Source organism: Chroicocephalus ridibundus, chromosome 8 (genome assembly GCF_963924245.1).
Source record: "Chroicocephalus ridibundus chromosome 8, bChrRid1.1, whole genome shotgun sequence".
Lineage (NCBI taxonomy): Eukaryota > Metazoa > Chordata > Aves > Charadriiformes > Laridae > Chroicocephalus > Chroicocephalus ridibundus.
Genome location: NC_086291.1, coordinates 57,230,723 through 57,257,553, shown reverse-complemented (window position 1 = coordinate 57,257,553; position 26,831 = coordinate 57,230,723). Strand labels below are relative to the sequence as shown.

The window sequence follows — 26,831 nt, the reverse complement described above, 5'->3', positions numbered from 1 at the left end:
CAGGAGGAAGGTCATCTCAGTTGAAAGTGGTTGCCCTTGTCGGCTCTGGAGATTTCCCTCGGTTTTGCCCACAGCAGCAGCTGAGGATGACCCACAGCGCACCATGGCAAAGCCAGGGTTTGCATCGAGATGCAGTTAGGGAAGGTCTGCCCCTGCGACTGGGACACACCGCTGCCCTAGGTGAGGCCGCAGTGCTCCAAAATCCACTTTGTGAGTTTTTTTGATATCCTGCTATTATGAAAGACTTTGCTCTGTCCAAACCATAGTCAGATATTTTAAATCCTGTTTCGCTGTTTTGCAGCTGTTGTCCTAACGCAGCCAGAGATGGTTCATACGGGCAGCTTCCCTACTGACGGCTCTTCCGCGCTTTCCCAAATCTCACTTCTCCAAAAGGGGGATTTTTCCCTGTCACTTGACGTTCATTTTAGGGAAGCATCTTCCCCCTAATGAGGAAGTACTACATTGCATTTGTGCTTTTAGATTTTTCTTTCAAGAACCTCATGTAATATTTATACCACTACAGTTACAGTGAGGAAAAGCTTTCCTCCGAGTCAGAGCAGCCTTTAAATGTCACTTTAAATGTCCAGCCGAGTTGGGCACTGCAGACCGGAGGGAGGGGATGGGAAGCAGGAGGGCAGAACCCTCTTGCCATTGCGTGATGCTTGTATTTTGGGTCGTGTAGTCTGCATCCCTGTCTGCTTCAATAACTCGTTTGATTTTGAGGCAAATTGTTTAATCTCTTTCCTTTTTTTATGTTTCCCCCCCTTTCCTATGGAATGGGGAAAACCTTCCCCGCTGCACAGGGCTGCAGTGGCGGGGGGTGCTGGCTGTGGGGCCGGGTTGGTACCTGCGGCCAAGGACAAACCTGGGTGTATTGAACAAGATGGGGTGAATGGGACAGCTGAAGGGTTGAAGGAGGGATGAGGCCGTGTTCCTTCAGCTCGCTGTGCGGGGAACCCCAGCACCCCCGCCTTCCGTGCCCTTTCTTTAACTTTAGTGGTTCTTCGAACCCTGTGAGTTTTTTTCCTGCCTTTTCCTCGGTCTCTTTTCAAAGACTTTCCCTCTGTCCACACATCCCGGCTCTGTCCTGTCCACACTCAGGCGCGGCTCTTCCCCGCAGGGCTTGCTGCAGAGCACAGCGCCATTTCCTGCTGATTTTTGCTTTTTCCGCGGACTGTGGGTGCTGTGTAAACGCCAACGCACAGAATATATATATATTTATGTGTATATATACACAGGCGGGCATGGGCGCACCCTGAGGCTCCCTCCACCCTGCAGGGTCCCGGCACACAGCCGCAGCCGTGAGTGGAGGCGGCTCTGGGCGCAGCGCGCACTGACTCCGTGCCGCTCCCTTGCGGCCCCGGGGAGCGGACGCCCGGCGTGCCGGCCGGGCCCGGGCCCGCAGCTGCTCGGGCCGCCGGTTTCCCCGGGGCTGGGTGCCGGGCAGAGCCCCGCAGGGAGGCGGCCCGGCTCAGCGCGCCTCAAGGCGGCTGGAGGCGGCGGGCTCTGCCGGTGCGCGCGCGAGGACCGGCGGATGCGCGGCCCCTTTAAGGCCGGGCGTTCCCTGCGGGCCGCCGCGCGCTGCTGGGGGGCAGCGTCACGTGGGGCGCAGTCTTGTGACCAGCCGCGGCGCGGCGCGCGCGGGGAGGGGCTGCTCCCCCCCTCAGCGCGCGAGGCGGCGGCGGGCGGGGCCGCGGGGCGGGGCCGGGCCGCGCCGGGCCGGGCGCTGGGGCGAGGGCGCCGCTTCCTGCCGGCCCCGCTCGGCGCCGCCGGCCCAGCATGGACAACAAGCCGCTGCTGCAGGAGCGGCCCCCCGCCTACAGCCCCGCCGCCCAGGGCGCGGGCTACGACTACGGGCAGAGCAACTACGGCGCCATCCCCGCCCCGCAGCCCGGCTTCCAGCCGCCCCCGCCCTACCCCTACCCGGGCGCCGCGGCTGCCGCAGGTGGGTCTGAGGCGGCGGGGGAGGGCGGGCCGCCCGCTCGGGGTCGCGGGGGGGGGGGCGAGCGGCGCCCGGCCTGCGGACGAGAGGTTGCGGCCCTGCCCCTCGCTGGGACGGGGGGGTGGGTGTGGAGAACCTGAGGTGACCGACCGGCGCGGGGGGGCGGCTGTGGGGAAGCTCAGCCCCCGGTGACCGGAGCCGGGGCGGCGGCTGAGGGCCGTGGCCTGCGCCGCAGAGCGGCGGCCCGGCAGAAGCGCGGGGAGTCTGGAGGCTCCTGCCTGGGGCTTCCCGGCCCGGAGCGGGCGGTGGGACCCAGCGTTTGGAAGTGCCTCCTCCCTCTCTTCCCCCCTCACGTGGGGCCTCTCAGGTGTAGCGTCGTGTTCGTGCTTCGCCCTCCCGAAAACAGCGACCGAGTTGGCACGCATTCCTCGGGTGTACGGGTTTTCCGCCTCAAAACAATGGCGAAGAGGCACAGCTGCGCCAGCAGTAAACAGACTCCAAACTTGCACTTTTCTTTGCGTGCACTTCGCTGTACTCTGGTTAATGTTTGTTTTTTCTGGTGCACTTCAGTAGTCTCGGAGAGACTTAAGCAGGTGATTAGATACAGTGCTTTTATTAACTGAATTAATACGAACCTCCGTCAAAAAAAGAAGTGGCCTCTCAGAAAGGGCTCTGTAAGGGAATGCTTCAAAAGTTACAAGAAATAAGCTGAATGCAGCAGACAGACCCCAGTTATCAAGCATTGAGTTGAATCTGGGGGCTGTAGGTTGATTTCCTGCTAATAAGTTGGAGCTTATTTTCCTACAATACAAATATAACTGATTATTTTCAGTTTAAGTAGTGAGGTTGGTGGGCTTTACAGATGCATAACTTGGTTAAAGAAAATCTGAGAACTGTGCCCTGGGAGAGAAGCTCAAAATGGATTGTATTTGGCAGAGCGTACCTTGACTGTATGATTACACTGCATACATCTCACCATCACTCTAAAAAGCTTTTTTTTTTAATTGAGTTTTTAATGTTAATGCAGTAGTTAAGGGCTTGTGTTTTCTGACTACAGCTGTTAAAATGACACTCGCTAGCTAACAACATGGGTTTTCTGAAAGTTTGGGTTTTTTCTCCTGTGCTATGCAACCTGCTTCCTTTCCACTTGTATCCTACCTCTCTCTCCAGTTACAAACTTAATATGTGGAAGTTAAGTTGGAAACTAGAGGAATAGTTATTCTGTTTCAACTAGTTTGTCCCTTGGAGTAGGACGTATCTGATACATAATGTCCAGAAGTGAAAGCTGTGATGGTTGTTTGTTTAAACTGTTTTACCCTAGTGCTCAAACAGCATTGAAATTAATTCTCAAAGTTAATTATTAGCTCAGTGTCCTCTTTAGATGGTTAAATTGTGCTTGATACTTGGGTTTATGAAGTGGCTTTGCTATTAGATGTGCTGAGTAGCATGTTCCAACTCTGATTTTGATAGAGCTTTTTAAAGTGCTCAATCAAGACTACATTTCTATTTATTTTTTCCATGTTCTGTTTCCATACTTTTAAATTATTATCATAATTCTTTCTGCCTTTTGTGTGGTAATTGAGTTTTTTTTCTTTTTCTTATTTTTAGGGTATGCTGTTCCTCCACCAACATCACAGCCAACCTATTCGAGCACGTACACCATTATTCAACAGCCTGCTACCACCACTTCTGTAGTAGTAGTTGGTGGCTGTCCTGCTTGCAGGTAAAATAGCTCTCTAGATGAGAAATAAACTCAGTCTTGGGTTTTATTTTTTAAATTACAGGTATCTGTATAGTTGTTGGTTTTCAATAGTTTCTCTTTCTGTGTGTGTATTAGAATTTAAATAATTGAAAAAGCAGCGGCAGTGGAGTGCTTTCATTTATGTAGTGTGAGCTTGTCCTGCTGGGCTCATATTTTTAGTGAAAAGGCAGTTCAGTCACAGATATAAAGGGTCAGCTCTTGGAGGAGAGGATGACAGGAAGTCCTTCCCAATGTGTTTATGCCCAGTGATAGAGAGTAGCATGATTTTATTGTGAAACTTTCTGTAATCTTTGACCATAGTCACTTCTGCTTATCTGTCAGTCCTGTGGAAGGGCTTCTGCTCTGTGGTGTGTGCCCCCATTCCCAACAACCACACTGTGCAAAACCAGGCAGGGTGATTGCCGGTATTGGTTGAAAACCATCAGTATTTTAAGACTTTAATAGATCTCTTACTTTAAAAGCCCTCTTACTGCAGAAGAACAGGGAGATTAAGAGATTTGATTCAAAGTGTTAATCTGATGAAGTGGTGAAAACCCGAAAAAAGTGGTCAGCTATTAGTTGAAGTTGCAACAAAAGAACGGCTTCCCCCTTGGAGATCAACAGCCATAAAAAAAGGGAAGGAGGCACTCTGTTTCCGCATTAGTGCTGTAAGTCAGCTCTAGTCCCTTTGCACTTCTCGGTTCCTCTTGTCCCAGGGTATTAACTACTGGGCGAGGGCAGCCAGATTGCTGCTGGTGCAGTTCAGGCACCGGTGTGCCTGGCCAGCTCTGACTCAAATGCAGAATCATTCCCTTTCTGTTAAAATGTATGGGAGTTACCCTTGTGGCATCTTGCGAGGAGGCACTTAGTATGCTGCAAGTCTGAGCCCTTGCTTATCCGTTTCAAAAAGGGTAGGAAACAGAGGCGCTAGAATAGCAGAAATGATACCAGGTTTCAGCGTGGTGAATGAGATTGTCATAGTGGCACAGGCTGTCCCTAAATGCTTCTTGGTTTTAGAATTGATGTCTATCTGAGAGTCAGTACCTGCCTTTGAAGGTGGATTCAAATAAGAAGTATCTTGTGGTGCTATGTCAAAGCAAATGCCTGCTGAAGTGACACTAGTTAAGGCTGAAAAACCTGTACCAGCTAGAGCTATTGATCTTGAAGGTGTATGTTTTAAGCAGCGAGGGGACAATAACCACTGAGCTCTTCAGAGGCTGTGGTAGATCCTGCCATCTGAGTAATTACATTACAATGCTTATGCTTTAGCTCAGCCAGAAGACAGGAAAGATGTGACATCGTGCTTGGCAAAAGGCAGGCAGTGTGTTTATACAGACCTTTTGGCCCTAAACCAAATAAATCTCAAAATGTTTTACTATGGAAGTGGTCTTTGTGATAACTTAAGATTGGTAGACTCTTGCTGGCATTCTTAGGATTTATTTTTCTTTTTGCTGGAAGTTATCCTGGGATGTTCTAGGAGACACCTTTGAAAAAATCATTTGCAAGTATAATATCTAACTTTAGCCAAATTTGGGAAAATGAGCTATCTTTTGTAAGGTGTTTTTAAATGACCTCACTTGGATAGTTTTCTTAAGTCATCAGACCTGCTCTGCTGGAGGGTACCCAGTGCTCTGTACATTATGGACTCCTTCCTTAAAGCAAAATACCCTCCACAAAAACCTTGTTTACTCTTGGATCCTGAGGTTTTGTTTTAGGCTGTGGAAAAAAAAAAAAGCGAGGAGAACTATGACACATTGATTTCTATGAGGCATAGTAGTGCACTGCTTAAATTGTGGGACTCGGTACTTCTGAAATACTCTGGATCAGGGAATCCCAAGGACAAGTAACTGTATTAGTAATGGTGTGCCATAGTTTTCTTTGCAGTATCAGTGTGCTTTTTCCTAACTGTCTTTAGAGGAAGAGTCAAAGTGTCAGGGTAGGAGGGGAAAAAATTTCGTATCGCTTGTCTTTTGACAGGAGTTGATAGTCTGGTACTTGAAGAGAAAGGGCAGGGAGGCTGGGTGGGAAGCACAATATTTGAAATACTCATGTCAACACAAAGGGTCAGCGTTCATGTGCTGGAAGTTTACACTGGGAGCTTCTCTGAGGGAAAGAGCTCATAATCCTCTTTGACTTCTCAAGACCTTAAACGTAGTTCTAGTTTACTTCCTTGGCCTGGAAACCTATTTTATGAAGAATGCAACATGCAGCTACACTCTGAATACAACACTGTACAGAAAAGTTGTCGAAAGGGCACTGATAAACATAAACAGCTATTAATGGTACATAAAAAAACTTTGTTATTAAACTGCTGAGTCAGTTGTCCTGCCACTCTTCTGATGTGATGCTGGGCATGGTCATTAGAGAAGTCCATCAGCTTTGGATGATGAGGAAAAGGCCTTGTTTGTGGCTGTGGAATAATGTAACCGATAGTGTAGGCTAAAGCCCATCGAGAGGATTTCTACCGTCAGAAATACAAACTAATTTTTTGCACTGTGGAATGTATGAATGTTGCTAATTGAAATCAAAACCGTTTCCAACTTAAAATATATGGTGTTAAGGAGAAATAGCCATTGTTGGTCTGTTATTTGGGTAGGAGTCTATTTTACTGCAGTCACAAATGATTTTGGGATTAGTAAGCTAGCTACAGTACAGTTGATCTTTAGGCTTGATTTGTGGTATGAAGTAATAAAAAGTGCAAAGTATCTGCAGAAGTAGCCTCTCTACAAATGGGTAGTGTGCCCCTGGTCACGATGTAATTGCATTTTTTTCTTCTCTCTCTGAAGCATTGCTGCATCTGAGGGATGACTGCTGTCTTGCCAGCTGTAGCTGTTGCTTAGAGTTACTCACTAGTCAGATCATCCTCATTCATCATTGGTCAGTGTTGCTTTCTAATTACAGACTTCAGTATTAATATATGTTCCATCCTTCCTTGCATTATTAAAATGTCTTGGGTGGTTGTAGTTGTGTTTAGTGTGAGTTCTTCTCCCAAAATCGATGTACAGAGAATTAAACTGAGTTGCAGAATATGGTCAGCTTCATTGCTTGTAGTTGACATCTAAGGATCAGCCAAGTCCTGCTTTTAAATTATTTTATGTTCCCAAGTACAGATTGAGTCATTACAGCCACTAACTTTAGAGATCCAGCTGTGTAATTATTTTCTTAGCTTGGAGAATGCAGGCTGGCTGCTTCTCTTGTGGTCACTTTCATTTTCTCTTTCTCTGTCTTGTGTTGTTGGATAGAACAAACTGCAAAGGAATGTTTGCTTTCCTGTTACTTAACAGAAGACATATCCCTTTAAAAACTGTGAAAACGTTCTCTTGATGTGATGTTTGCAAAAGCTGGTTCTTTCAAAATCTGGGACCTGGGCCTGATTTGCTTGGGCCCTGTTGGGTTTTTATTTTCCTGTTGAACAAGGATTCAGTCGTAGAGAGAGGACGTAGAGAGAGGACTAGTGCGCTGTGGCAGCTTTCTCTTCTGACAGTTACAAAACATCTGCTTGAGAAGTACTGTAGTGGGTCCCAAATTATAACAACACTGAAGCTTCTTCCAGGACTGGAGGATGGGACAAGCTTGATTAAAACTGTAGTCTCAGATCTCTTAAAGCCTTCTTGCTGCCATGATGTTTGGTGTTTTGTTTTGGTTTTTTTTTGTGTTGGGTTTTTTTTTTTTTTTTTTTTTTTTTACTTTACAAAGTAGTAAAGTTCTCAGGTTTTGGGTGAAATTTTGTTTTCTTCAATTAAGTGCATCTCTCCTGAGAGAATAGGCTCTGGGAAAATTGTACTTGGGTGATAAAGTCCTTCAAAATTTCAGTCTTTTGTTTTTTCTTTGATTCTTTCAATCACAAATGCTATATGCAGTTTGATAGAAGGCTGTTCAGGATATAGGTTTTCTATAGTAATTCTCAACAACTATATTTAAAACTGATGTAAATATTCTTAATAGAATTTAGTAATATATGCTTGTTAAATACGCAAGCGCTTTTTTAAAAAAAACCAACCACCTAACTATTTAGAGAGCATGTCTGATACCCTGAGGAAAACCTGCGGACTTCCAGTTTCTGACAGCAGGCTGACATGCTAGAGATCCTTTTGAATCCCGTGAGTGAAGCCAACTACGAAATAGCATTTCAAGAGTGCTAGGAAGAGGAATAGCTGTAACAGTGCAGCAGCTCCTGGCACTGGTCTTTGTCACAAAGATGATGAGGCTGTGCTGGGAATCGGCATAGCTCCCTTATGTTACAGTTTGAAGCTTTTTGTAATCGTATGCTATTCAGGCAGACTGGGGCATTCATCCCTGCTGTGCTGTAATTTGGTGGCTGGAGCAGTTGGGGCATGAAATTCAGCAGTGACTTAGGCACGTGATTGCAAAGAAGAAAGCCTTGATACAGCAGACTTGAGCGGATGCCCTGAGGCTGCCATTTGGAATTACTGACCAGGATAGCTGTAACTTTTTCCCCCCAGCCCAACAGCAGGGGCTCGCAGCTGCTTAGCAGGATGTCTGCTCCTGAAGCCCAGAAGACAAGAGGTGGCGAGCCTGTTAATAGGGTTCTAAATGAGAGCAGCACAGCTCTTGCTGAGGATTTTTGTTCTACTGCTCTGAACTGATTTGTGGACAATAATCAAAACACATTTTTTTAATAAATGAGACTTTATGCAATGAATAAGATACAGCAGGAATATATTCCTTAATGGAACCGTATAAAAATGATAATCTGATCCCTAACACCCAGTCTGTCATTGGGTCTGAGTTGATAGATTTTTTTTTTTTTTTATTATTATTAGTGTCACCATTTGTCATGGTGTCTGTATTTTGGTAATTAGGATTTCTTTGTAGCAATGACTTGTTCTGGGTGAGAGAAGGAAACTGGTCTTTGGTAACCAGAGGTGATGCTGCTTTGGCTGTGTGTGCAGACAAGTAAGGCGTACCCACACCAGATCTCAGTCTAGTTCTTCATGGATAGGTGTCCACCATCTACAGAGAATTTTAGCTGGCGTGCTTAGCCCTCATTTGTGAGGCTAGGCTGTTGGTGTGAAGCCATGAAGCTTGTCTCTTAATTAGTGTGTTCTCAGGACTGGAATTAAAGCAGTGGTGCTACTGCATTAGAGAAGGCTGGTGATTTGTAGGCATTTCAAGAAAGACAACAGCTAGATAAAGGCTGTACCCTTGCCAGAAATTCTCTGGCTCTGCAGCCAGCCCTCCGTATGGGAACTGGGACCTAAAGCATAAGGAAGTTCAGGTAAATCTGCAAATACTATGGTGTCTCTTACTTGAAGGTCACTTATACGGATAATTGCACTTACATACATGTACTGCTTGTGTTGAGGAGGGCAAGCCAGTGGCTATGTATAGATTCAGGCTCCTTTCTGTGAATATGGATCAACAACTATTGAATATGCCTTCAAGCTGAGGCTAGTGGAGCTGGCACCTCTCTTCATGGAAATTGAAACTGTAAACATCCCATGCTTACTCCGTAGTTGTGTATATAATTGTCAACTCCTCTGCTGCTTGCAGGTGAAATTTAAACATGCTTAACCTAGCTGCTGTTGTTGCAGTAGCTAGGACAGACGTAAAGAAAAGCTATCTGTCTTTGTTTTCATGTTTAAAATGAAAGATTTGGTGTGCAGCTTCTGAAGTCGGTGCTTGTTGCTAGTCTGATGCTTTCACTGAAATCTAAAGTTAAAGACTCCACCAGCCTCAGTGGCAGGAGAGATGGGATACTGATGTGGAAATTCCACTCGCTTGATCAGTGAGGGAGTATCTGTGTAGAAGACAGCTGGAGACACCCTGAAGTGAAGTGCAGTTTCTTTTCAGGTCTTGCAGAGCTTGTCGTACAACCAAACTGTCTCTGATTACCTGGGATGACACTTCAACTTTATTTGTAACGAATGAAAAATGTTGATAAGCACACATTGAAATACTGTGATGTAGTGTTAAGTCTAAAAATGCAGGTGTTAACTGGTACTGATGCTGTGTTTGCAGATCTCACTATTGGCCCTCTGGTTCTTAGCATTTGACTTAAGATATTAACGTTTAAAGACTTATTTTCAAGAAGGGGGTTGTCTGAAAAGTAATTTTGTTTTAAATACTTGTCAGCAGGAATAATTGACTTTACTTCATGGAGTTGGCAGCTGCAGTTATAGCTTAAATCCAAGACACTGCTTGCAGTATAAATAAACCTTTCCACTTTATTTTTAGATTGGGAGTGGTGCAGTTTTAATCAGCTTTTATGTGGTTTATGCTGTAGAACCAAATTTATGTTTGGTTACATTAGTGAATCTACAGTTTGAATATGGAGTCTCTAATTACTCTGCAGCTCAGGTAAGATACACAAGCAAAAACTAAAATACTAATTCTCCATTATAAAAAGGTCAGGCTTTTTCTTTTTCCTTCTAAATTTAGTAACTGGCTAAGCAGTAGCTGGATAAGTGTTCATCTAAAATTAGGTGGTGACACAAACCAACAGAAGCTGAAAAGTGGTGTTGTAGTTAATGCCATAGTAGCAATCGCAGTGCTGTAGATGTGATGGGAACTGGCTCTGGGGTACCAGGTACGTCATGGTGGTGGTCACGCAGGTACAGTGCGGGTGAGCTTTCTGTGCAGCTGCCTGCTCTGCTGTTGGCTTCCTCTGCTGCTGACCCAGCAGTGCTCCCTGCGGCAGGCTGGGCCTCACCAGTCCTTGTCCCTGGGGCTGGTGTTGAATATGAATGGCGGTGTGGGGGGGTTATTTTTTTCCTTTTTTTTTTAATTGGCATTTTGCATTACCACAAACACTTCCTGAATAACTGTGTAGGGGGAAAGGAGTTTAAAATAAATTCTATTTTAAGTGTCAGGGACATCTGCTGACCAACAGACTTGGACCTTGCAAGCTGATTACAAGGTTTGATTGTAATGGGTTAGACAGCCGTCATCTACGCTTAGGTTCGCAGCTACTTGGGGCTGACCAGAAGTACTCCGACTGATCCCTCTCTAATGTTTAATTAGCGTGTTTATTCTTTAAGGTCAGATCAAAATTAGGCTGCTTGTATTCTTAACTAAACACACTGGCTTACTTGTCACAGAGGTAGACTTCAGGGCAGGAACTGAATATGGAATTATTAAGAGACAAGGAGAAGATTTAAAAACACTAACAAAGCAAGAGCTCAATGCCTGCAGGAAGAGAATGCTCTGTCTGGGTGAATGAAAAAGATGGCATTAGTCTAAGGCAGGAAATAACAGTACCCTTAACGTGCTGCGTATGGCACTTTGCATTTTCCAAAGCCATGTTATTTTTGGTGTCATTGAAATGTCTGGAAAAGGGACTTTGCCTTTCTTGGGTGGATCTGTAGTCCTGAAAACTGCCTAAATCTTTAATTACTCAGAAACATCTAGGTTGTGTCTGAGCCTCTCAGTATGTACAGTATGTTACTGGGTTAACCTGTGGAGGGGGGAAAAGGAGAGGCCTTGCCTCCTGAGCTGCTGATTTTTATTTGGTCTGAGGGTGCTCAGCATTTCATGTATTTCTACAAGTACAAATTGCCATATTCAACTCCTGCATCTGGGCTTGCCAGTTTGGTTGAACACTGTTGTTCTTTCCATCACTGTATCTGTAACCAATCTCACTATTTAAACAGTTTTGAATCGTTTAGCATTTCAGTCCCATTAGCAGATTCTTCCCAGGAGACGGCACTTCTAGTAGCATCTTCTCCCTGGTGACTGGTCGATGGTATGAGAGCCTTGTTTACTGACCCCATTCTTTAATTGCAGTCTAACTTTGAGGGTCACTTGCAATGTAGTTTTACACTTTTAGTGTCCAGATATGCCCCAGGCAAAGAAATTATGCTAAAGCTTTCCTGTTAGCTTTAAGCCATGCTGCATAACCCTCCTCATACGCCGTAATATGCTCCGGTAGGACAGCTAAGTGGAAGTCTCCGGAAGCAGGTGTTAATAGGAGGCTCTTCAATTCTGCTTTAAAAGTCAGTCTAATAAAAGTGTCTCTGCTAGGGTTAGTATGCTCGGAACTCGACCTAGCAAGATTTTGTCATTTTCTGGCAGAGGCTAATGGTGTAACAAATGTTTTGGGATTAGGACTTGAAAGCTGGGTAGCAAGGGTAAGTTGATGGGAGCTACATTTTCTTTACTATTTTTCTTTCCTTTTGACTCTCTCTCATTAATCCATGTCTATTTTTTTTTTTAAATGAGGACCACAGTCCTATATACAGTGATCTGGATGAAGCATTAATAATCCAGAGTATATGGAAAAAGTTTTACTTCATGATATGCCTGCCCCCTGTACAGTATTTGCCTTTTTCCTACTAGTGACAGTGACTGCTGTTCTGTTCATAATTTTTCGGTAGCTCTTTCCATATTTCTTGCCCTGGCAGTACTATCTCCTCTGCCTCTTTCCCCATTGGTATTTCACTTTGCTGGGGAGTGCTCTGTGCTAAGAGGGGAAGGGAAGCAGGCACCACTGCCATAGTCCGATGGCAATGCTGGGCTGAAGTTCTTTGTAGCAGAACACTAGACACAGACTAAAGAGAAATATTAACGAGGCTGAAGCAAATCTAGTGCCTGTAGTTTCTCTGAGCGCTGTTTGCTGAGGTGATGCTGGGCAAGTGTAGTGAGTCAGTGACTCATGCCAAGACAAGGGTGAGTTTCTGCTTTGCAGCAGAAGTGGCCTGGCTCCTTCTTGTCTGCTGGCACAGGGTGTAGTTTGTCAGCACTTTTGCTGTAGAGGAAGAAATGCGTTGCATGCCGGGTGGGGGGTACACGGCGCCTTTCTCTCACCCTCATACACCCACTGGCCATACTTGCCAGCAAGCCAGTAGAAGTGTAAAGGCTAGCTGATGGCACACAAAACTGTTCATCATTCCCACAAGAAACACTTGCAGTATCAGCTGGACAGACGTAGGCCTTGCTAAACCTGACCTACAGAAGAGAGCTCTGGTAAACTGCACCACAAAGACCATCCGTAATGCTGTTCCCAAGAAACTTGCTTGTGCTGCTGCTGAGTGTGTCTGTAGTCGATGGTCAGTATTAAAACTTGTAGTACAAATTCCAGAAATGAAAGTGGTGGGATTGTGTGTTAAATCCACACATTCTGTATGTCAGCAATTCATGGCAAGAATCAGTACTTTGAATCAAATACAAAACTCTGGTAGGTAAGATGGACCAGCTGTCTGGTATGGCAGTCTGTTTGTTTAGGTCTCATCGGTGGAGACAGTCATATCCTTTTGGAGAAGATTTAAAGAAATCTATTTCTAAAGAAAAAAGTTCCACTGTTACCTTATGCTCGATTCCGTCAACATCACTTTTACTTCAGCTGGAGAATAAGGTACTACTGATACTGCAACTACTGTACAAAGTACTCAGTAAATGTTAGGGTTTTTTAGTACTTCTGGTATTAACAATACTATCTGTGGGTGACAAGCCAGAACCATTGTCCTTTACAACCTGTGCTGACTATCAGTGTGCTGAATATGGCAGTTCCATCCTGGAGAAAGGTGGCTTTATGAATTTGAGCAGTATCATGGATTCTTTTAAAGTTTTATTTTAAGCCAATACTGATATCTGGATTTGTGATTTGTTGACAGGTATGGGAATAGGAGGTAAAAGAATGGAGAGAGAAGGGTGAAACTTTTTCCATGTTTGAGGAGGCTTTCCTAGAAGAGCTTTAAAGCCACGGGGAAAAAAAGGTGGCACCTACATCACTGAAACTAATTCTACAAAATGTGTTCTGGCTCTGGGAAAAATGGTAGGAGCTGAATTCCTGGGGAGTTTATCATAAAAGCAAAATGCTTCTACAGAGCTGATCTCTTCATTGTTCCTATCTCTCTGGACACACAGATGTCAGTGTTGAAGGGTAATCTTACATTGTTGTGGCAAAATAAAGTGCCTGCACTGAGAGATGGAGCTCTGGCAGCGCGCATGCCAGACGTACAAGGAGCTGAGGGGTGCTGTCGTGCTGAGTTTGTAGGAGTAGCCACAAGGAACAGCACCAGCTACAGAAGTCTGAGCTTTGGGACACCTGTATGCTGAGACTAGAATCCACATGGTGATTTGAGCATTAGTCTACATCTTTTAACTTGCCCCTTAAAGGAGTGTTATTTGAGGATATGTAACTATAAAACTACCGCTGGGATCAACTGTACCCTGACAACACCTTTATACCAAATACAAAGTTGATGTCTGTGACAAGAACTCTGTGGACAGAAATAAATTAAATTTATCAAAAGGAGGGGACTGATGTTGAAAGCTTAAGCTGAACATGGCATTGTGTAAGCAGCAGAATATCTAGAACACTTCGAAAAGCATTTGACTTCTTATGACAGTTCAGGGGAAGGAGAATGGTTCTTAAGTTTAATCAAGTTGTGATGTTTTAGTCAATTGCAGTAAGGAAGTGCTCTCTGACTCTGCACCTTCCTTCCTTCACTCTGTTTACGTGTACAGTTGGTTGTGACTGCTCTGGAGGGAAACAACTTGTTGGCCTTGGCACCTGCTGCAGCATGTGTTTCAAGGTCACTTAGCTCTTTTTCTGTAGACTTTCCCTGCACCAGGGAATCTAAAAGGACAAATCTTGTTCAAGTGTTCTGATAAACTCCAAATTTTTGACTATTTAGTATAGTTGCTCAAATTTCTTAAGTCTGAATACTCAGGCTTTACTGTCTGTCTTCATTTTGGAGGATGTTTACACAGAGCACTTCAGAAAGAAGTTGGGGATAAAATTAGAAGCCTGTTCAGGTAAATTTCTGCTGTCACAGAAGTGTGCTGAAACCGGATTTCCCATGTAGGTTGGTCATTCTGTCAGGACTCATCTGGAGCCAATGGCACCAATAGTAGGTTCTCCTACAGTTCTAAAAGACATCAGGTTTTGGAAGTAGAAACTGGGAATACCTACTGAGGGTTACTTTAATAGTGATGCATGTTTGGCCTTTGGATTTTTCTAGCTACCAGAAATAAACTTCTTAAAGAGCTTATGACAGTAGAGCCACACCTCTGAGCTGTTCTGGTGGCTTAGGGAATCTGGATGTGAGGAGTGAGCAGCATAGTGCTGCACGCACTTATTTAATTGGCACCTTCAACAACAAAGTGCTGACACTTGAAGTACTCTTTCTCTGTAACTCCATAGCTAGAATTTTTAAGTCCTCCTTATCCTGCTAAATTGTTCAGAGCCCTAAATGCCCAGTGCACCTAGTCCCTTGCACCTTAATTATACTGACTTGTTCTCTCTGAAGAAAGATATGCCAGCACCTCTGAGAGCATGTGCTGGCAACTGCAGGAACCAGACATTGCCAAGCTGGGTCGTAATTTGAAGTAACAGACTGAAACAAACCTATTTGCATCTCGCTGTCTGCAGTGGTGAATGAGCTGGATGTTTCACCAGAAGCCCGTAACCAGAGTTACACAACTCTGCCCATTCGAACCTTTCTCTTAGGAAGAAGCTGAGAAATCATCAGATCAAAAGTTCTGGAAAACAAGGATTATTTTTTTTCTGAAAGAGCTCTAGTGCGCATATACTGTGGGAGACGTGAGGTTGAATGAACTGAGAGGATTCACCCCAGCATAACTGTGGAAACTAGGCAGGCAAAGCATATGGCACAGGTGTGTCTGTTGTAAAAGACCTAAAAAGCTGAGAAATGGAGTTGTTTGGTGTGCAGCACTGGTACAGTTAAATCTTTAGCACTATATCATTCCTGAAGAGTCAGTAAATCATTTTAAAAGCAGGCTTCTTCTCATTTTTATGAGGGTGAACTTCGGTGTTGCTACGGTGTAGTTCTTGAAAATTGTATCCTCATCTATACAGAAAAACTTGACCCCAAGAAGGGCTAGGCAAGGAATAAAGTTTGATTCTTGCTTACAGTCTGCGTCCTGAATGTGTGATATCTTATTCCCGTGTAGTTACTGGGCAAGGTTGGTTGAGCTAGGATGCAGCAGTATGGGAGAAGAGCTGTGACTTTTCAGTCTGTAGGGACCAGAGATGGCTGCAGAGGCACAGGCTTTCCCGTCAAAGCTTTCTGAAGGGATGGCGCTGTCACTTGTTCCGACTGTACAGCAAGCGCTACAACTCTGTGTGCCTCATTGTACTTGCACTAACCAATATTTGGCGTTGATACACCAGCTCAGAGGTGTGGTGGCTATGTTTTGTTCCACATACCAGTCCTGGAGTGCAGGGATAGAGAAATGGTTGCTGCCTGGAACTAAACAATGAGTTTGAATTAAACCTTTTAGACTTCTTATCTACAGTCTGATCACCTGCAAATTTCCTGGTTTTCTTTATGTGGTATAATTCAAAACCTTCTGTTGCAAACTTTGAAGATAAAAGCTTTTAAAGGGGCAGAAAAAAACCCAAACTACCAGCCCACATTCTTCGAGCCTTCTCTTGCTGTATAAAATGGTGTGTTTTTTAGTGACTGCCAGATGACAAAGTGGTAACTTCGGGGCAAACTTGGTGGGTGTCCTTGACTGTGTCTGTTTTCCATTTTTACAGGGTTGGCGTGTTGGAGGACACCTTCACCTGTCTTGGTGTTTTGTGTGCCATTGTATTCTTTCCAATTGGGATTCTGTTCTGTCTGGCACTGAGGCAGAGAAGATGCCCTAATTGTGGGGCAGCTTTTGGCTAAGGGTGTGAACATGGACGTGCTTATGGAAGCTACAACTGTTAGCATACTCTTTCTAATGTAAATGTCATGTACAATCATTTTATTTGCTTCAGACCTGTTTTGTAAAGTGTGAAGAAATTTAGTCTCTTGCATGTAATTTAAACTTAATCTTTTATGAGCATGTGCATTGCAAAACATGAAAACCCAACTTGTTTTCCATGTTTAGTGGCACCTGTTGACAACTAAATAAAACTGCTTTTCCTTTTGCAATCCTCAATTTGTGGCTGGATTATTACGTATGTGACTAATGTGTCTGATTGATAACATGTAGTCTGACAGCGGAGTTAGTAATCCTAGCTACAAGGAAGGATAAATATTTGCCAGAATCCTTGTGATAAAAAGAGACATGGTTTCGGGCTGTACTTGTTTAAGCACATCAGATGCTTTTGAGGAAAGTGTTGGAAGTGCTGTGTGTGCACTACCTCTCAGTCTTCTGTAAGAGGAACAGCCCTGTTGTAATTAGCGAAGGTTTTGCTTATGACCTCCAAGGGCTGCAGTGGCAGTGTCTCAGCTGCTGTAGCAGAACCTTCCTACCCCTGTGGAACTGGTGTTAGTTCACAGACAGCAGTTAAGTTGTGACTGCGGCAGGGCGTTCCTCTCTGGGCACTGCCACATATGAGCTGCCCTGCGAAGGGAGTTTTGCATTTGAGATTATTTAATTCTGATACCAAGTTATTGAAAGCTCATACAGTCCAGGTTGAGCTGCTTCCAACATGCTTTAGAAAAAGGGCTCAGGTGTTAAGTTATGCTTCTTGAAAAGCTGGTGTTTCAAAATGGGATAGTGGATACTTAAGCAGAGTTCATAGCAAAAGTGTCCTCAGCCTTGAACTTGAAAGGAATTGGAATGAGCGGACTCTACCTCTGCAGTCATCACATGCTCATATACTATTTTCTGATATTAAGTAATTGAAAGGCATTTCACATGACTTGAATTCACTGTTTATAATAGTAGAACAGGCACAACAAAATGAATATCCAAGGCATGCTGTAGGAAGTGTGTGCGTATGTAAAGCAGAACGATTTAGAGTAAGGATCAATCACTGGCAGTAGTCGTGATACAGACTTCATAAGGCAAATCTGACCTGAACTGTACAGCGATAGAGCAGCCATTGCTGATGCAGAGTGAACATCCAGGCTGGCTTCTGGGGGGTTATTACCTAGGGAAAATCTTTCAGACAAGCTAACTCCATCGGTACAGTCCTGCTCGTGAGTTAAAAGCTGTACATCACTTCCCTCAGATACTCTACTATCCCAGCATCTATGCCATTGCTAGGCTCCTTAGCCAAAAATTTTCAAACCTAATCCGTTTTTCTTGTTTGGAAGGCTGCAGCAATGGAGTAACGTCAAAGGCAGCTTTTTATATGAGCATTTGAGAAAAAAAATCATGGCACTGTTTTATTATGACTTTTTATAAGACTAAAGTTTGACAACGTGTTTTAAAGAAAAAGTTATCATTGAAGAATGTGTTGACAGTACAACATGAGACTTAAAGGTTTATGTTAACACTTGAGAATTTGTATCTGAACACTAAGCAAAGCATTACAAATTGTCTATTCTTAGAGGATAAATATTTATTTATAACCTAGGGTGTCTTTCTTAAACAAAATAATGTATAATCACTTTATACAGGCAATTCTCTATTCTGGAATAAGGCAGTTGTTACATTATTCTGTTTGGAAAAAAAAATCATAATCTTTTTTCTTATTTAGTAAGTGGCATATGCAGGCTTATATTCTAGAACTTACCATTGCAGTTTCCAAATAATGAATGCCAAAGATTCAGATTTGTGAGCTATTAGTTACACTGGTTCACTAGAGTATCCAAACTATATCTCCAGTATTTTCATAATTCCTACTACAAAAAAGGCATACTGTAAAATCAAGCCAAAGGGCTCAAACATTAGCCCAAAGCAATGAACTCATTAGAAAGTTTAAGTTTTTTTAAAAATCAGGATCCATTCTGGTATGATTCTATTGTACAGGAATTAAATACATTTATAGAACACGTTTGGATAGTAACTGTCATTACTGAAAATGCTGTTTATAAGGAGGAAGTACACGTGTGTGGACCATATATTCATCGAATAATTGGTGCTGATCTGTCATTTGTTACTGTTGGTCTGAGTTTCACAGTCGCAAAAGGATTTTCTCCACTGAAAAGAAATGCACAAAGTTACTGGGTGGCTCGCTGCAATTCCGAACCAAATTTAAGCCATGCAGTTTCTTTATCCAAGTTGTCTGAAGACAAAGTTATGGTTTTAGACTAAAGGATTCTGTGCAACACTCAGTTTAACTTGAATTTTTAAAGGAAGCTTACATCTGAAGACTTGCTTTGCAGTGATCCAAAATTTGGGAAGTTAATGTCCAGTTAGATCGGGACAATTTTTTAAACAGCTCCCAGTATTCAAATATTTTTGTTTTTAATCCTCAAAGATATAGTTTAAGTCCTGCTCAAACTCCTGGAGAAACACTTATTTTTCTGAGAAGCCTATGTGTTGTATTTTACTTGATGCCACTCTTGAGAAAAGTGCAACCAATTTTAGCCATAATGTTTTACCAATGCCTAGAAAAAGTCACAGAGTAATTAAAGAAAAACATCCTTATTTCCCCTCACAATCAATACCATAATATAAGCCAATATAAAAATCAACACAACCAGATTACTGTAAAATCTTTAAAAAATATACCTTAGAAAAGGTGGCTTTACAATGCCATTCACATCCGGTTTCTGTAAAAGAAAAAGATATTTACATAGATTCACAAAACCATGCTACAGTGAACTTGCTCTCCTGCTGAGGAAGAGAGACCCTAGCGTTCAAACAGGCTAAAATATTTAGCCATATAGAATAATTATTGTGAAGTTCAGTTGAACTGTGGAGTAGTTCTGGAGAGGAAGTCTCTCAGAACATCAAAATTCGGAAGTTAAAAAATGGCGTTAACATTAGCCAGCGTTTTTTTTGTGGTGTCTGTCCCCCAGTTAGAATTCTGTCCTAGTCTGTCAACTAAATGATCTGCCATTCCTTTTGGTTTTTCGGTTCAACAAGAGTCTTAGTCCACAAGCCTTACGTTTATTCCTAAATGCCCTGAACTAATGCCACAGACCAAACAAGGCAACGAAAGGCAACTCCTCTTGAGAGCCAAGGGAGGGCATGAGCCACACTGAAGACAGCAGCAGAGTCCGGTGACAGTGGGACAACTGAGCAAATCCAGTGATTTTAAAGCTCTACAGTAAGTCACCTTTCACTTGTCACAGGGCACAGCACTCGCTGTACTGCTCGCTTGGCAGCTTCCACCGGCCGATCCATCCTTTAACTCCTGCGAACATCACTGCATTTGAAGGACATGTTGATCCCATAGGTCTCAACAGCCAGGCACAGAATAAATCAACCAGTGTATAAAGCTGCCATTTCAGAATTGTAAAGGCTCACTGCTTCTTTGTCCAAAATGAAAACCACAAATGTGTCAAAATATAGATGCTTGTCTTCATAATCACTTTACAAGTTGCCAGATGCTTGATTTGAAAGCGACTGAACACTCAAGTTTACATCTTACTTCTTGATATTCATTTCATGCATGGGAAAAGGTTTCTTCCTCATAGGAAAATGATGTCGTAGAACCATGACATCAGGGCACAAATTGTTTACTTCCTACACACCAAGGTTCATTTAGAAGAGGTGAAATAAAACCACTTACTCGAATGTGGATTCAAGTATGCTATATTCAAATCTATATGCTAATATTAGGTGGTTCTGACAAAAAAAAATCAGCTAATCTTTTAATAGGAATATTTAGATGAAAAATAATATCACAAAACATTACTGGTCTAGTCTAAATGGAGTAAGATCTCCGAGAGGAGAGGCTCAAGTCCCTGTCAAGGAGCTTTCATCCTTTTTTTATGAAAGGTTCATCATAGCTTTGCTTCTAGTTCTTTGCATTTTAAGGAACACAGGTTTTTCCGTAATAGAAAGCACTCGCCTTTTCTCCCCTCCCTGCCCGAGCAAAGATACTGTCTTCTTTCAGTTTCTGCATCTGCAGGGGGCTTGTGGCAGCGGGCAGTAGAAGCGCGTAGCTGCTCCTCTGAGACAGCTCTAGGGTGGCCTTCCAGAGCCAAGTACAACGGGAGGGAACGGTTCCCAAAGGCCTGCAGAGCTGGACCTCCAGCAATTCCTCACATTTTTTATATTTGTAAAGTTGGTGACCTGTTCTTCTTTTAAGAACTAGATACAAGTCTATGATGTGATGAGAAAAGTGATTTCTTTGAAGACACACTATTAACTCAAAAAAGACAATACAATTTCATTTCCTGTCCTCCCATTTGTTAAAAGTTCTTTCTCTGTGCTTCTGAAATGCAGATAATAGTTTAAAATTCAGATGCTGCTGACAATTGATGTCATTTGTGTTGTGCTTGCGTCTTTCCAGTGGCACTTTTGTTCTAGAGTGATGTACTGCAAGTTAGTTATATTTTTTTTTAAGTGAATGTATTTTTACTTATTTTAAACACAGTTCATTCTCTTTGCTTGTCAATGTAACAAACATTTGTTAACCCCCTCCAGTGCCTAATACCTCTAAGTGAAAAATGCTGTGGATACACCTGACAACCTCATCGTAGACTTAAAGGAAACAGGAGAGGAGGCTTCGTTTCCAGATGCCTTTCCATTTCACAGCAGTACTGTTACAAATATTCTGTCATCCTTTGAACTTAAATGGACTCTTTCACCCCTAATCAAGATGTGATGCAACCACCTTCCAGTTTCTGCTTTTTAAGTTCATTTAGTTAATTTTACTTCCATAAAGTACAAATTTACAAAGGCCACTTCAATTTCTACTGTATGATTCAGCAAATTACTTAGAAAGAAAACACATCTGTCAGAAGGAGAACCCAAAATTTGCTTAGATGTTACACTGGTATACAAAATATTTTAGTCATGCTGATAAACAATAAAAAGTAAATTTTTTAACTATTGGCAGCCAACTACAGGATTCCTGACCTCTGAGAAGTTTGCTGTGGTAGTTACTGATGGACCTTTGCACCTTACTCTGACACAGTCTCTCAATTTTAGCAGTGACAGCCATTTTACTTAATGTATAAAAAAAAATAATCACAGAAAGTTTCTTTGCTATCAAAGTGTGATCTCTGCTTCAAGAGGCTTTTTGAAGGGTCTCAAAAACCACTAGATACACATCAGCAAAATACTTATTTAAACAAGCAGCAAGAAAAAGACTAGTAGTTGCTTAATTTGATTAGACTAGTCTTCGTTTTGAATCATTGTTTGAATGCTGACTTAATAGCAGAAATACTAGCTTTATATAGCATTATCTATTAATAAAAACATATTTCCACTCAGCTATGGACATTACGTAGACATTACTTAGTACATACATCTCCACAAAACCAACACCAACTTTCATGGGGCTGCGTAAAGCATTCCTAAACGCCGAGTTCATGCTGCTTTAAATCCCCCGTCCCACTCTGGCTCTAAAATCCCTGAAGATGATGCATTTGTACTACTTTCTGTGCGAATTCCATGTTTCACAGATGTCATTCCCGAGAAGTTTGCTATGCAGAGCAAGTCTCCTAGTACTCTTGTTATATCCCTGACCAGTTCTCCTCCCCTCCTGTTCCTACAGATGGATGCAGTGCCGACAGCCCAGGACGCCCCGAGGTGGCTGCATGGACGGGCTGCTCCAGTCAAGAACGAGTAGCGCAGGTAGAATGTGCCAGGGCCTCATTTAAGAGCTCAGTTAAGTAGGCAAAGAGAAGCAGGCAGGGCAGAACATTTGGATCCATGGTACAGATTACTTACCGGACCTGCATTTTCTGGTCTGTCGCTTGGTGTTTTAACAGTAGTACCTTTGGAAGGCTCCATTCTTTTATCTGTTTGTACGGACCCCAGGTAGTCTGGCGGTGGGAGGACAACATCACCTTTTTCCACAAGATTTACAGAACTAATACTACGGATTGGTGCAGGGCTGCAAGACAGAACCCCAAAATAACATTTTCAGTTTCTATAATACATTTCTCACTTATCTTTAGCTCCAGGAAAGCACAAAAGTGTGTGAGCTAAGTTAATAAAGGCGTACGATCCACTGAAGTCAGTGGGACTCTAAATGATAAAGTTGGGGCGAAGCTGGTTCTTGGGTCTTTGTGTAACCATTAAAACATGTTAATGTAATCAAGGCGCCATGCTACAGACTGTTAGAAAGTATATGTTACTGAATAACACAGAACATTAGCAGAAAAATAACATTTTTAATAGATGTTTAGAGAAGGTTTGGGCATTTCTGCAAGTCTCACCCAAAACGTTACCTTGGCACTGGGACAAATGCTTTTTCTTCTGCTGGTTCTTCTAGTGGTCTGGTATACGATGATGGAAACCATCCTTTTCTGTAATGGGAAAGTTCTTTCAATTTTGTATTAGAAAACAGGAAAGATCTCTCAAAGACAACAGTGGACAAAACAGTAGAGGCTGAACAAATTGGGTAATACCCTGATTATCTTACACTTTAGTTGAGTCATGTTCCCCGTAAAGCCAGCCATCCTTTTCTTCAGCTACAAGAAGCGTGATGATATCCCCCTGTGCAAAGCTAAGCAACGTCTTGTTACTTCCAGCAGTATGTGGGAATATCGTCTTTACTTTTTGCCTTTTCATTATATTTAGTCCCGTCGCAACAGAAGTTGAACGCGATAAACTGGCATCATCTGAATTCTCTGTCATAAAAAGAAAAGCAAAGCAAAAAAAGCAAAATTAGCCAAACACTAACAAAATTAAATACAATTAGTAGTCTAACAGGAAAAAAGCAGATAAAAATACTGAAGTGCAAATCAAGTTTTGAGACTCTGTACTGCTCTGATTTCCACTTAACCTCAATTATCTGCCAATGTTTCTTATCACCATGGAGCTCTTAATAGCATGTGCATTTATATACACCGCCCCATCACAATAAAGTTCAATCAACAGGCTATAAAGAGTTAAGTGAGTTGTAACTTGCTACCTTGTTCCTCTTCTGGCATGAGAAATGTTAAATGTTCACAGCCCTAAAAGACCTTTGAAAGTTTTCCACTCTAAAAAAATGTAACTCTGTGTAAAGTCCAAGATATCATTTTCAAATGTACCTAGCACTCAACTTCAGCTGAACTGACGCGAGTTGCAGCTACTTGGCACTTTGCAGACACCAGATGTTTAACAGAAGACAACTTAAAAAAATTTGTATGTTATTTGATCAGGACAGTATATTGTAAATGCATTTTTAAGGAAGAAATGCTGAAATTGCTATTATCACATTGAAGAGATCTGCATTTCGTATGTTATGATCTAGGCTTAGTTCTTTCCCTTCCTTCCCTATAGCAGAGAAAGTAAAAAAAATAATGTATGTGAAACAGAAAAATCTTCATAGGATTTTACACTGCGGTAAGAACACCAAGACTGCTCATTTTGTCCCACGTGCATTCTTCCCTAACTGCCACATGGCCTTAAGGAAACCAAAGCCAGCCTGCAAGAGTAGTTTATGTTTATTTGTGTGCACTGAAGTAATCACTCCAATGTATCTTGTTCAAAATTATAGAAGGTATTCTTCTGCTAAGACTGGAAGTCATACGAGCAGTTAAGCTGGGTTAATCAGGGACACACAGACAGTAACTAAAATAGAATCTACCTATCCTGACCTGTATTTTACTGCAAACAATTCTTCTCTTGTAACACGTATTTCTCCTGGCGGGTGACTTATGTAAATACTTTGTAAAGACCATTCCCTATGCCTCTATACGTCCTGGAATTCACATTATCAGAGCAGTCAAGGAATCCTAAATTTTGAGCACTATGGTATGTCATTTACACTTACATAGTTTGCATCAAAGCGACACTCACCTGCTGAATTATTTAGTTTTTCTGAAGACGTCTTTGGAACTGTCGCAGGATTGTTAAACATATCGACGAGCGGACTGGTGTACGCCCTACCTGTAGGAGCAGGGGGCACCTTCGATGCATTTTCATGATGAGAATAAAAATCATTTCCAATCTAGAGTCATAAGAACAACAGTATCACGAGTCTGAGGAGACAGCGACAACCTATTTGCAACATTAAATTCTAGAAAGCAATGCTTAAATATTCCCAAGTGATACATATTTAGACCCATCAGAAAGTCCTCATGTTCCTATGAAATTGCTGATAGAATAGTTTGTAAGAGGCTTCTGTCCCTTGATAAACGTTTGTTAGTGGGAATGCTATGATAGCTCTTTTTTCCACAAATAGCACAGTACACCTAGATAATCTCCAGATATTTTTTGTAGAAGGTTACTAATATCATTTAGAAGTTCAACAACTAATGGTGACATGCAAACAGGTAGAATTTAGATTCTGTACTCTAATACGCTAATAAGAATCATGAAGGGAGGAAGGAAAAAGGAAAGAAAATAGAAAATAACATTTTCTTTAAGTTCATATTGAACTGAGTATGTAGTTACTATTACTTACAGATAAGAAGGTAGGAAATGGAATGGTTAGAATAAAAGCAGTTCTGAGACTGGGCTCTGCAGAAGTGCTGGGCACCCAACTGAAGACCGAGCCCTGTCGGGGTGGGTTCTTCCGCCTCCGACACTCTCTACTTTCCCAGTTGCAGAGCTTCAGTCTAATGATTCTGCTTTCACACCCAACTGCAGCATATTCCACAGAGGTACATTACAGACTCGACCCCAAACACTTCGGTACAAAAGCGGCCAGTGAAGCCGCTCCGCTCCCTTTTCAGAGAGAGAACCTTTAGCCATGGAAGGACAACGTACCGTGGTATTTCTCTCTATCATTGGTGACGGCTGGGGAGTGGAACCAGGTGTCCTTATTTCATCTATCATCATTCTGACCTTTTCAGGCACTTTGGTGGCATCACTACAGATTTCCTGCCACCCAGGCAGCTTGGATTTTAGGAAGTCCGCACACTGCATCCAAGTTTAAAAGGTACTTGTCAAAGATACACTTTTTCATAAAATTGCACAGACCTACTTGTTAATTTTCTTTATACCAAAATGAGAACGCCAGCAAAATGGACATCTTTTCAATGATATTCGTAAGTAATAGCTCTTTGAAACAAATAACACGTTGTAGAAAGAGACTGTCCTTCTTCAGGATCAGATACTGGAAATACCAGATCAGTCCATACTTTTTTTTCTTAATATATAATTTTTAAAAGTCACAGTAACCCTTTATTGTTGCTACAATACGCTTAAGAGAATATCGCATTGTAAATGCTTTATATGAACGGATGACAGCACTGGCCTGGCACTACAGTGCTCCTAAGTGCTATTTACAGCAGCCTGAGCCACATGCTGCCAGAGATCCTAAAGATCTCCTATATGATTAGATTTCAGGAGTTTCATTTGTTTACGCTCGTGCTGCTGACCTGAACATGGTAGAAGTGCATGTGCTGGGTAAAGCTGCAGTGCTTGTCAACCAGAAAACAGAACCTTCTCTTCTCTTCAAGGAGAGCTTCTCTGCAGCCTTCTGCAATGAATCTCTGAATATCACTCTGTCGAGAGCTCACCGTTTCCAGATACTAAGGAAGAAAAAATGACCATCTCTGAGTTGTATTTGATACTATATCCAATCACCAAAGCAAACTCCAAAAGCCTTAGCAAGAGCTTTTGGAAAGACGAGGGGGGACAGGCTGGCTCTGCTTCCAAGTCTTTCTCTTTTCCTGCACACTCCTGACTGCCGGATCTCACGGGGTAAAGGTACATTCCCATCACAGGCAGCCAATAGTCGATTTGGGTAAATAAGCTGCAGTAAATAAGAAAATTACATCAAAGCAGTGACTGTGCTGAGCAGTTTTAGTGCCACAGGTGTTCTAATTAGACTAATTACCATCTGCTCCATAGCGGTTACATTACTCTCACAAAGCCACCTTGAATCTCTACTCATTTTAGAGAGGGGAAAATGAGTTACTAAAAAGACTAAACTAGATTTGTCCAAGGTTATGAGGATTCATGGCTAGACTGGGATTAAATGCTAACTCTTGAATTCTCAGTCCGATACCTTAAAAAAAAAAACAACTGTAAGGAATGCAGGGTAAAAGACGGGTAGAAAGAAATAGGTGCTAGTACTATTTATGTTTACTGTACCTTGTTGTAAACTTGGCTTTCTTTGAGAAGAAAATTAAAATAGAAAAATACGGAGAAAAAATACATAAGCTACCAGAAAATGAAGTTATTGTGCAAATAAAAATACCAAGGGCAAGTATTTTTGGAGAGATACGTGACCAGCAGAATACGACCGAGCTATTTAAAATAGTTTCTCGTCACTGCCTTGCCACCCCCCATCTCGCCTGAAGATGGCGATGCCGCTCCAGGAGCGGTAGCAAAGGCGGTCAGGGATGGAGAAGTTGGCGTTTGCCTGCTTTGGGAAGGTCTTTTACAGCAAATTACTACTGAATTGGCATGGCGTAGCTGACTCCCTGTGTAAACCTCTGCATAAAGGTGTAGTTACAGAGGCACTTAAAAAAATAAATAAAAATCAAGTAGCGG

At 42.5% G+C, this 26,831-nt stretch overlaps 2 protein-coding genes across 2 annotated transcripts in view; one reads left to right on the top strand and one right to left on the bottom strand.

Moving 5' to 3' along the window:
* The first annotated feature begins 1,668 nt into the window (after nt 1–1,668).
* Nucleotides 1,669–16,538, top strand: BRI3 (brain protein I3). The gene is made up of 3 exons (XM_063344470.1): nt 1,669–1,945; nt 3,551–3,665; nt 16,150–16,538. The coding sequence occupies exons 1-3, from the start codon at nt 1,780–1,782 to the stop codon at nt 16,280–16,282; spliced, it is 414 nt and encodes a 137-aa protein (XP_063200540.1). The 5' UTR covers nt 1,669–1,779; the 3' UTR covers nt 16,283–16,538.
* Nucleotides 16,539–17,331: 793 nt separating this feature from the next.
* Nucleotides 17,332–26,831, bottom strand: part of BAIAP2L1 (BAR/IMD domain containing adaptor protein 2 like 1) — a 41,060-nt gene continuing 31,560 nt past the window's right edge. The window contains exons 7-14 of the mRNA XM_063343643.1: nt 25,712–25,864; nt 25,098–25,250; nt 24,186–24,336; nt 22,822–23,029; nt 22,628–22,705; nt 22,125–22,290; nt 19,008–19,048; nt 17,332–18,473 (exon numbers count right to left, since the gene is read on the bottom strand). Of these exons, the coding sequence (XP_063199713.1) occupies nt 18,398–18,473; nt 19,008–19,048; nt 22,125–22,290; nt 22,628–22,705; nt 22,822–23,029; nt 24,186–24,336; nt 25,098–25,250; nt 25,712–25,864 (1,026 nt within the window). The 3' untranslated portion in view covers nt 17,332–18,397. The remainder of the gene's footprint in view (nt 18,474–19,007; nt 19,049–22,124; nt 22,291–22,627; nt 22,706–22,821; nt 23,030–24,185; nt 24,337–25,097; nt 25,251–25,711; nt 25,865–26,831) is intronic.